Source organism: Bufo bufo, chromosome 6 (assembly GCF_905171765.1).
Source record: "Bufo bufo chromosome 6, aBufBuf1.1, whole genome shotgun sequence".
Classification (NCBI taxonomy): domain Eukaryota; kingdom Metazoa; phylum Chordata; class Amphibia; order Anura; family Bufonidae; genus Bufo; species Bufo bufo.
Genome location: NC_053394.1, coordinates 269,140,675 through 269,152,756, shown reverse-complemented (window position 1 = coordinate 269,152,756; position 12,082 = coordinate 269,140,675). Strand labels below are relative to the sequence as shown.

The following is a 12,082-nucleotide window of genomic DNA, read 5'->3' as shown; positions in this document are numbered from 1 at the left end:
AGTGGTCCTGCAGCAAGTTGAGGAATTTTCTCCCCTTTGCGGTTGAGGCAGAACCATGACCCCAGTCAATGTCTGGGAAGTTAAAATCTCCCATTATGACCAGTGTACCAGCCTGTGCCGCCCGTTTTATTTGGTTATACAGTTGCGTTTATATATCCTCTGTGATGTTAGGGGGTCTATAGATTACACCAAGTATTATTTTTTCTTTGTTTATATCCCTTTGAACTTCCACCTATAAGGTTTCCACATACTCACCATCCTCACACACAATTGCCTCTTTCACACTTGTCTTCAGATCACTCCTCACATACAGGCACACACCACCACCTTTTCTATTGACCCAGTCTTTCCTAAATAGTGTAAAACCCTTAATATTTACAGCCCAGTCATGCGAAGAGTCCAACTATGTCTCAGCCACATCAACTACATCTATGTGTTCTTCTAGTACCATAGCCTCCAGCTCCCCCATTTTGCTAGCTAGACTTCTGGCATTTGTAAAAAAAAACATTTTAAATTACTATTATTTGTAAAGTGATTATCCAGGATTTTTTGGTTACCTTGGTTAATTTTTGTATATAACAGGTTCTTGTTACCAGCAGTTCTATTTTTCATAAATGTATAGTTATGAACAGTCTTCTCCCTATTTTCCTCGCTAACCCCAGTCCCCACTAAATCCCCACTGCCCCCTTCTATAACCCACTCTCTAGCTACACTATCTACCCCCTTATTAGTATGACACCTCCCCCCCCCCCAGATCCTAGTTTAAAAGCTCCTCCAGCCATCTAACCATTTTTTCCCCCAGGGCAGTTGCACCCTCCCCATTGAGGTGTAGCCCATCCATACTGTAGAGCCTGTAACCAACCACGAAGTCGGCCCAGTTCTCCATGAGCCCAAACCCTTCCTTCCTGCACCAGCTACTGAGCCACTTATTTAACTCCCTAAGCTCCCATTGTCTTTCTAGTGACGCTTGTGGCACTGGTAGTATTTCTGAAAATACTACCTTGGAGGTCCTGGACTTGAGCTTCTCACTTAGTTTCCTAAAATCATTTTTAAGGACCTTTCATCTCCCACTGACTTTGTCATTGGTGTCAATGTGTACCATGACCGCCGGGTCTTCCCCAGCCCCACCCAGCAATCTTTCAATCCGATCCGCAATATGCCGAACCAGAGCACCCGGCAGACAACACACTGTTCGGCATTGTGCCCCCTCCAGAGTAGAAATGTCCATTAGGCCCCCTCTGTGTTAAAAAACAAACAAAAAAAACCCACAGTAACTACTCACCTTCTCCCATTCCTGAAGCTCACAGTCCTCTCTCCCCTGCAGACACAGATCGCTCTGCAGGATTGCGTGGGCGGAGCTTATGCAGATTCCCGGACTGCAGGCTCCACTAACACAGGCCGGCAGCGCGATCTGTGCCTGCAGGCTGAATGGTGGAGCAGGGAGAAGGAGAGACGGAGTGCGGGGAGCTGAGTGAGAGGACCGCAGCTCCCTGCACTCCTGCAATGAGCGCTTCCATCTGTATTGATGGAAGCGCTTATTGCTTCTGGACTGTGGACTGCCCCTGACTTAGCACACCACTGCAGGGGTCCAGACAGCTGGCAACCGCGGTCCGGATTCGAACCACGGTCCGCTAGTTGAGTACTGGAAATACCACTTTAAAAAGATCATCAAACTATTGAACATCGAGCAGCAGAATTAAAGATGCAGAAAACATCTCTAACAACCCTAAAACTTCATGATATACACTAGTTGTTAACATCAAACTGCACAAGTCTAACATTAGAAAGAGGTTTATATATTAGATCTATATAAAAATGTACCAGGTGCAGGGGCAGAGTGGGAACTTAAAGTGGCACTGGAAAAAAAAAACTAAAAGTGGCCCATATTGTAGCGGGGTCCAAATTGACAGAAGGTGGGTAACACAAGTAAAAGGGATCAGCAATACAATAGCGCAAAGTACAGTCCCATCAGAACCACATAACAAAGTGCAGCATAACATATTGCACCAAAAGCTGTCCATCTGTGGTGGCCATCAATAGCTGCCATTTTCTTTCTCCTCCTCCAGTTGTCTCTGATTAAGATACGGTGCAGGGGGCTTAGGAGGTGACATGCGGGCCACAGTAGTTGAATTCAGGAGGGTATGTGTGGTCTCTAGCTGGGTACATGAGCACCGGCAACAGAGAGGAGTGCTTGGGCAGCCCCCTGGGCATTGACCCACTGGGAAATTTCCCTGTGAGGTCTATGGCCAATCTGCCCATAGCCAGGTGAAAACTTTTTCTGGGCACTAGTGTTCAGCAAATTGAAGTATCTGAAGTGGACTTCATTATGAATTTCAGGAAAAATTTGATTTGCTGAGAAGCTGAATTTACTTGCACTTCGTGGCAAAGAATACATTTTCCCTGAAATAGCAGTAAAAAAAAAAAACATACCTTATAGATGGATAGTGAGTATTTTTTTAAACTTATTAACTCCTGAGAGCCCTCATTTTTAATCTCAGATGCTGCGATCAGAGAAGAATGCAGCATCTGAGCGGTTCAATGACGAGGGGGCGGCGCAATCGCCGCTCCCTATCATTTTACCCCCCACATACAAAGAAATGTGCTTCATGATGTAAGTAATTCACCACAAAGCAAATTTCTTTGTGAAATTCGGCTTAGCAGCCAAATAGAATTTTCCATAACTTTGCTCATCTCTACTGGGCACATATACTTATATGGTCACCATACTATGGTTCGTAAAAAACGAATCCATAATTTTACTAGCATAACCTGATACTAACTGTAAAGAATGTGGTTGAAATGTTATATAGTTGGGGCTGCTTTGCTGCATTAGGATCTGAGCAGATCACCATAATAGAACTTGCTTTGCTATGAATTTTTGTCAGAGGACTGACGTTCTCCTGAAAGCAGACCTTGCAACAGGACAATGACCCTAATTGTAGTGGAGTTTTTTTCTGGTGATTTGGGCAATGCTAGGTATAAGTGGGACTTAGGCTCATTCAGACGACCGTATCTGTTTTGCAGTCCGCAAATTGCGGATTCGCAAAACACAGATACCAGCCGAGTGCGTTCAGCATTTTGCGTAATGGAACGGCCAGACCTATGATAGAAATGCCTATTCCTGTTCTATCTTTTTTGTGGGGCCACTACGGTTGCAGATAGCACGCGGTGTGCTGTCCGCATCTTTTGGGGCCCCATTGAAATGAATGGGTAGGCATCCGTTCCACAAAATTGCAGAAATGATGCGGACACAAATATACGGTCATCTGAATGAGCCCTTACGGTACATTCACACAAAAGTGAGGGAAAAAAAGGGCTGTTAACACACATCCATTTCCTGGCTTTTTTAACCCTAACCCCTGCAATGCCAACAGTATATATTATCTGCTCTCTCCACACGATGATCAGACATCACAGCGCTGGGAGCGTCAGGCCCTGCTTCCTCCAGTGCAGAGCAAGAACAAGTGTTCCCACGCATGCTAGTAATAGAGTGTTCAATTCTATTACTACAATTTATTTTTATTAGACATATGGTTAAAAACATAGACGAAGAGATGACAGACAAGTGCAAAATAGTGCAGTACAATCCTGGGAGAGTTAATTCAGTATAATAGAGTAATAAGGTAAGCGACCAAAAAATATATATATATATAAATGCCTGTATATAAAGAGGACTCCTATACAAGAGCTACACTTGAAAAAAGTCCACAGTGCAAATAAATGCATTCAGTATGAAAGTGCAAGTGCGTATATGCAGTTGTGACTAGGGGACATAAGGTATAAATCCTCAAGTGTGGCTCTTTCCAAAATGCAATTGTATCTATACCGCTATAAGTAACAAGCGGTAAAGTGCAAGTGCAATATAGGAGATAAGAGGTGAATAGCAAGACCATGTATGGTACAAAAAAGGCAAAGGGCCGCAACAATGATAGTGAAACATGCGGTCCAAACAAAGCAAGGTCACATACCGTTATGGAAGTAACAAGTCCACAGGAAGACTGCACACCCCGACGCGCGTTTCGATTTGAAACCTTCCTCTGGGGGTACCTGTACCCCCAGAGGAAGGTTTCAAATCGAAACGCGCGTCGGGGTGTGCAGTCTTCCTGTGGACTTGTTACTTCCATAACGGTATGTGACCTTGCTTTGTTTGGACCGCATGTTTCACTATCATTGTTGCGGCCCTTTGCCTTTTTTGTACCATACATGGTCTTGCTATTCACCTCTTATCTCCTATATTGCACTTGCACTTTACCGCTTGTTACTTATAGCGGTATAGATACAATTGCATTTTTGGAAAGAGCCACACTTGAGGATTTATACCTTATGTCCCCTAGTCACAACTGCATATACGCACTTGCACTTTCATACTGAATGCATTTATTTGCACTGTGGACTTTTTTCAAGTGTAGCTCTTGTATAGGAGTCCTCTTTATATACAGGCATTTATATATATATATATTTTTTGGTCGCTTACCTTATTACTCTATTATACTGAATTAACTCTCCCAGGATTGTACTGCACTATTTTGCACTTGTCTGTCATCTCTTCGTCTATGTTTTTAACCATATGTCTAATAAAAATATACCTTTTTAGCTTAATAGTTCTCAGTGTTGCTTTGTTGGTTATCTAATTATTTACTGAGTTAAGCTCTAGTTAGGGGCTTCATTAGTTTTCTATGCCACTCTTCATGTAACCTATTTCTGCACTTACTACAATTTATTGTAGGATTTCAATACAGATCAAGAATTGATATGTTCACATATGCTATGACATTAAACATTCATCTGTACTGTAATGTATTCTTACTTTTTCAGTGGTGCTTTAAAGGCCATTGCATCTGGAAGACGCCAGAGCAATCTTATACTCAGGATGGAGGATGGAGTTCATGGTCAAGATATGGATCCTGTTCTCGGACATGTGGAGGAGGAGTACGTTCCCGTGGAAGGCAGTGCAACAACCCACCGTAAGTACCATAGACATTTTACCTACTTTTGAAGAGCATTTTTATGTGAAAGGTCCCCAGGTGATCTGATGACTTGTGATGAGCCCTCATTGTAAAATGAATTCCTAGTTTACTACCCATTCAAGCTGCTTTCTAATCTGGCTAATAAAATCTGGCTAATAAAATACTTATCTCTGTTACAAAACTAAGCTTTTCTAAGACATACAACCCCTTTAAAATGTGCATGCGCTACCCTGATGTCTGCTTCTAAGAGAAACTGATTTGGAAAAAAAGAATATTTCCATAATGTGGCCTCCACTGGAGGATGCCTCTATATGTATCCGTATGAATCTGGTAGTATATGGAGGTCCAGTAGAGCACCACAGACAGTGGAGTCCCACAAGGTGAAGTATACTCATGATTGCTTTTATATACAGTATGAAGATTGTGTCACCCTAGTGAGCTTTGGAAAGGATAAACTAATATATAATTATAATAATGAAGAGACCAAACAAACATCACAGCTCCTTCAAACAGCTGATTAGTAGGGGTGCCAAGTCCTAGACCACTAATGAGATACTAATGGCCATCAATATTTTGGTCCTGGAAAATACCTTTAAAGAGTACCTTGACCAGTCATTGAGTTTTCATAAGATAACAAGATACAGATAGTAGTGATGTGTACTGTAAAATATATTGCTTGCAGCGATATAAACTATGGGATTGTTACTAAATCCATGTGTCTATGGGAAGGAGAGAAAGCAGAAAGACATTTCTACACTAATTGAATGTGGTGAGAGTACTATATTCCAATATTCCTGTGGAATGGAAAACCTTGGTAATTTGGAAAGGATGTTCATTTTTCCATATGAGGTTTGGGAAAAAATGTGGGCATTTTATGAAATGTGTACAGTGAGAAAGTCCTACTACTGCCTTGAAATAGAATCTCTAGTCTGCAGTTTAGTCATACAGAGGTTGAAGTCAGGTGAATATGATTTATATATCCGGGGGACATTTTTCCATGAAGGAAACTTTCACACGGTCAGTATTTGGTCAGCATTTTACATCAGTATTTGTAAGGCAACACATGAGGTGTAACCTACAGAGTAAAAAAAAATTATGCTATCACACTACATCTTTTTCTTGGCACGTTTGGGCTTGTAAATAAAATTGGTGCAAAATTCATGAAAGTGTTTTTTTATGGGTGGTATATTTTAGTCATACACCATTTTTTGTGCTTTTCCTGTATGAAGATGCCTGAAAAAAGGACACAATCAGAGTATGCTGCAATTAAAGAAAAAAATCACAGACAAAAAGTTGGCCAAAGTATCCTTAAATGGGTTATCCCATGATTAATGTAAACAATGAAAATCAGACATCATATAGTACATGACAACCTCTTTCTAACAAAGCTAGAATCAGCCCTGTACCTCACATGGGTCCAGAGATCTCCACATTCATTGCTCCAATTGTTCTGCTAGATTTATTTCTAGCTGGCAGCTCAGAGGGTGTATCCTTTCTAAGAGGATCCTCTGGTGTGCCCAGGTTCTCAAAAGGTCCAAGAGAAAAATCCCATTTGGAGCTGCCTTTGGAGCCAATCACTTGCCACCAAGGTCTATTTCTTTGATTCTAAACCTATTAGACCTGATTTATATAGAGTTTGGGCCGAAACAATAATTTCCTCTGGTGGGCCCAAGGAATATCAGTCCAACACTGTCTTTTGGGCAGACCCCCTATGTGATAGGACCTGCAGGGTGAAGCATACTTACCTGCTCCACGCCGGTGAGCCTTGGTCCGACCCTGCCACCGCTGCCTTGCTTAAGTCCCTGCTGGTAAACTTGTTTGATGTGGGCCACAGCGGTAACATGTCCTCCATGCGTCATTCCTAGAAACTGTCATCGCTATAAAACTCTGAGAAATCATTCAGTGAATTTTTAAGAGCAGTAGTGGTGTAACCACCCATGTGATGTGCCACCCATCTACATGTGCCCTGTTGTTGTTATTCTTGTTTGACATCATTGTATATTATACATTTTATATTATCCATCTACATTTTCCTGGAGACACACACTCGATCTCTCCCTTTGTGTCCCCATCCTGAACATAAGCTGGCCATATTGATATACTATAGAGAGAAACATGAACATCTTTGTCCACCATCAGGGGAAAGAAGGAATTGACTGGTTGGGTTTTAATAAGTGGCATCAGATGTGCCTATAGGTTACTTAACCATCTTTCCCAGCTGAAATAAACATGCACACTTGTTTGATCCAAGCATTCAGCTGAACATTAGTTTATGTCCACAGCAAGCTGTGTTACTGGACATCCACACAATTTGCGGAAATTTTCTGCAGCAGGAAATCTTCAGAGCACTCCCGGAATTTAATAGCTCCAAAATCCGCACATGCAGTGTAAATGCTGCATTCAACCTCTACGGTGAAATTTAAAGTGGAAATCCACACCAAAGATCACGTTATGTATAGATTCTGCAATGTGTCCATGAGATTTTTTTTTTAAATCCCACACACATTCTGGTTATTGTAAATGCTGCAGATTTTCATCACTCAGCTCTACCATGTACCTTTAATACCCCTCAAGAACCGCTTTAGTTTAGTTTTCTATAAAAAAAAATACATTTCAGTTAAATTTCCATAAAGTAATTCCTAAATATCATCTATGTCAAATCTACAAATGCTGTTCCTGACCTGTACTAAAACCTTTTTTAAACAATGAATGCCATTGTTTTATTAGAGTACCGACTGTTTCTACATTCAAAGGGTTGAGTTGTGTATTTCTTTAAGGCATACCAGAATCATTCCAAGGGCATCTGCAAAACATTTAAACCAATCATTGCCATGCCACTCCGAGAAGACTTCCAGACAATCCACTGAATTGAAAAATAGTTTAATATTTCATTTGTGAAATGGTATGACTCAGCAGGTGCTTACATGGAATCAATGGCTGACAGTCTCACATGCTCAATTTGGGGACCAGATCCCTAGCTTGTGTGCCTAACACTTGTGAGTAATCTTTCAAATTCCACTTCAGTGAAATGTAAGCATATGTTATGCTTCTGGTGGTTCTTTCTTCTCAGCAGAGCCACATCTGTGTGCTCTTTTTGTTCTTTCTCCACCATATTTTCGGATTACATAAACACAGACTTGGCATAAGGCATATAGCAAAACAATAAATTTTCAGAAAGTTGTGATTTATTGAAGGCAAATGTTAATATAGCTCAAAGCCATCATTTGCTGTTTCAACTGCTTCTACTTTCTCAGATATTATTTCTTCTTTTTCTTGCAACCTCATTTATTCTGCCATATGTCATCACAAGAGTTAACGATTCAAATTTTAAGACGATTGAGCCTTGAACATACTTATATTTCTAGGTTACCATAACACATCTTCTATGTTAAGGGGATCATTTATTAAGACCGACATTTTAGAGTGGAGTCTAAAAGGAGAAGTCGATGATGGACATAAAGAGTTTTTTACCTATGTAACAAATTATATATGTATATTATCTGTAATCTGTATTGGCCGCCAACTGATATCGATTCTCATCTGAAGAACCCTATGTAATAGATTTTATCTTTCATACAATCCATTTGCTACGATGGTGAGGGGCTTCAGACTATGAAACAATGAACCCACCAAATATAAATTATGAATTAGACTGATGGCCATATTGAAGGGGTTTTCCAGGATTTAACTACTGATTACCTATCCTTATGTCAGTTCATAAATATGATACTGGAGGGGTCTGAGACCCGCACCCCTGGCGATCAACTGTTGTGCTTAAAATAGGCACTGGAACTTCAGAGATCTGTCCACTGTGTAGTGGAAGGAGCTGGTTATTACTGCAGCATTGTTCATATTCACTTCAGCGAGAGGAGTGTTACAGTGACCAGCACTGCCCGCTATGCCATGGGTGGAGCTGTGTAGTTCCAGCACCGGAGCAACTCTCGAACAGCTGATAGGTAGAGGTGCTGTGTGTCGGACCTCCCCCGCCAATCCAATATTAAGAACACCTTTAACAACCATATACTTTATGTAGCGTTGATGACAAAATCAGAATCAGTCCTTTGAGACCAGGAATGCATTTCTAAAACCTTTATAGGTGAATCTTTTTCTTTTTTCTTTCTTTTTTTAAACCATAACACCCCAATTACACATTTGATTTTACAGATTTTACAAAAACTGGAAAATAGAATAAACGTACCTATGTGTGATATGCTAACCCAAATACCTAGTCTTATAATATTAATAAAAAGTACACATTTTACTTTCCATTTATGATTATTTTGTGACAAATATAATGATTCATGTGACTTTTTTGTGACATAATGAAAATACTGTTTTAATATGTATAGAATAACTTAGCAACGTGTCCCTGATTGTCCAGAAAATGTAGACACAAGAGCAGGCCTCCTTCCAACAAATTATATGCTCCCACTGTTTGGTTTAAGAGGTTATCTCAACTCTACAACATCAAAAAAGGAGAATCACTGTTTGGCACTTCCCTTTATGATCCAGAGCAGAGGGACACGAACACATAGCATTTTATCCCTGCCAGAAATGGTTCACCCCATGTATTACATGGATGTCCTTTCATATGGAATACTACATGTCTATAGAAGATGCTAAAGGGATAATGAGCAGTCACTGGAAACTTCAGCAACTGTAATTAGAAAATAACTTTCAAAGGGTTGTCCCAGAATGACTGTTACTTCTTCCACAGTGGGTAGGGATACAAAAAGAACAGAGGGCCAGGGTCCACTATTGAAAATAGCAGTGGTCGAGCATGCACATTTTCGCTTCAATGTCTTGGGGGTTTCTGAAGATAACCAAGTACAGAGTTTGGCTATCCATAGCAATCCCATTAAGTCTGAACAGAGCAGCAGTACTTGACCATTGACCTATTCAAATGGGAGACATTGAACCCCCATTCTGGTAATAGGTGGAGGTGCCAGAAGGATCCCCAGCAATTAGACACATCCCTTATATTAATAGGTCAAATACATTGTCTTACTGGGTACTATGTTTAAAAACGAACAAAAGCAATAATGTACTGTAAAGTATTTTTGTGCATCTCTAACCCCTTAGTCTCATGGACTGTTTAGGAGAAAGAGAATGATGACCCAATACTGTCATAACCCAGGGCTACTAAAACATTTATTATAAATTGTGTTGTGCAGACCAGCGTATGGAGGTCGTGACTGCCTGGGTCCTACCTATGAATATCAGATGTGCAACACTGAAGAATGTCGAGGACCATTTGAGGATTTCCGTGCTCAGCAGTGCTCCCAGCGAAACTCATACTACAACGCACCAAAACACCAAGCACACTTGGCTTCCCTATGAACATCATGATGGTAAAACACCTTCAGAGACATGTTTTATATCAATAGGTCACTATTATTTGAATAATGTACATTGTCCATTCACATCTGATGATGTTTTGATGAAAGCAGATACAGTAGAAACTGTAAAACAGAAAATAGACAAAAGATGGAAGTCAACCAAAATTTGAATAGCGCATCAGTTTGAGCTACTGAACTGGCTGCAATCTATTGTGTCTGATTACTATTTCCCCGATGTCAGGGGAGAATCTGGATGTCCCTATTAAAAATAAAATTGCCATCAGATCTTTGGTTTTAAAAAAAACATCTTATGTCTATGACCTAAATTACTATTGTTAAATTCTATTACTAAGGATAATGGCTGTTTAATGGCAGAAGAAAATTTGGGCACATCACAAATTAGCTGGTTGCCCAGGAGTTTTCCATGATATAGTGTTAAAAGGGCGGTTTTCGTCTCATATCCGTCAAACTCTGTAGCTATTTATATTCTAACCTGCTTTCCCCTACAGATGAACAGAAATGTGAACTTATATGCCAGTCTAAAGAAACGGGAGATGTGGTTTTCATGAATCAGGTGGTCCATGATGGTACCCGTTGTAGCTACAAAGATCCTTATAGTGTTTGTGCCAGAGGAGATTGTGTGGTGAGTGCTCAGCCTCTTAAATAAATCATCAATGTACTAAAGGGAATACACAGGTTATAAAACCCATTTTCATAAATCCTGTTATGGAATTCTCAGCTAATAGAGAGAGATTCTCTGTTCAGGATCCTTATATCTTGGCCAGAGTGGCAAGAGCTTAAAGAGGACCTTTCACCACTCCTGACATGCCTGTTTTAATAGCTTATGCATCCCCATGTAATAACAATTCTGGAACATCTACTCTTATGACTCTAGGATTGTGCCATTCCTCTATTATTTCAGCTATAAGTTATGAAATGTATTGCTAGCAGTCAGCAGTAAGGTACAGAGGGGAGGTAACCAGTTGGGGGGGTGTACCTGCATAGAATCACTCCATCCAATCAGTGCTGCCATTTTCAGACTGTGTAGGTACACTCCCCCAACTTGTTACCACCCCTCTGTACCCTTACTGCAGACTGCTAGCACTTCATTCATAACTTCTAGTAGAAATAATAAAGGAATGGCACAATATACAGACATAAGACTAGATGCTCAAGATTGTTATTACATGAGGAATGCATGAAGCTATTAAAACAGGCAAGTCAGGAGTGGTGAATAGGTCATTTTTAAAAGGATTGTCTGCTTTCTTAAACTGATGAACAATCCTCAGGTCATCAATATATCCCGTCATTAATATAAAAAAGCGTACAACCCCTTTAACCACTGCCCGACCGCCCATTGACTATAAACGTTCTGGGCGGTTGGGGTTTATCTCTGATAGGACATTTCGGAATGTCCGTTCAGAGATGTCAGTGACAGCAGGGCACCCCAGAGAGAAGGTAGGGCCCGTTCTTGAATGTCCCTGCCTTCTAGATCTCTGTATACACAGCGCTGAATGAGCACTGTGTATACAGCTGAGAAAGCGGTTTTGCCACTTCCTGTTCCGACACGGTGGTCATGTGACCGCCAGGGCGGAGGAGTGCAGGAGCTTCCGGGTCTTCCAAAGACCTTGATCAGCCCTGCACTGAGGCTGTATAGTATAGTATTATGCTGTACAGCCTCTCTGGGGGGTGTATTTCCCCTGTAACTGGGGCTACTACGTTACAGGGGAAATCAATAGTTCTAAAAAAAAAAATTAAGTTAAACGTCCCCCAGAG

At 40.8% G+C, this 12,082-nt stretch overlaps 1 protein-coding gene across 1 annotated transcript in view; it reads left to right on the top strand.

The window, feature by feature from the left end:
* Positions 1-12,082, top strand: part of ADAMTS14 (ADAM metallopeptidase with thrombospondin type 1 motif 14) — a 237,933-nt gene that overhangs the window by 184,941 nt on the left and 40,910 nt on the right. The window contains 4 exon segments of the mRNA XM_040437079.1: positions 4,816-4,964; positions 10,142-10,268; positions 10,270-10,318; positions 10,816-10,949. Coding sequence (XP_040293013.1) covers positions 4,816-4,964; positions 10,142-10,268; positions 10,270-10,318; positions 10,816-10,949 — 459 coding nt within the window.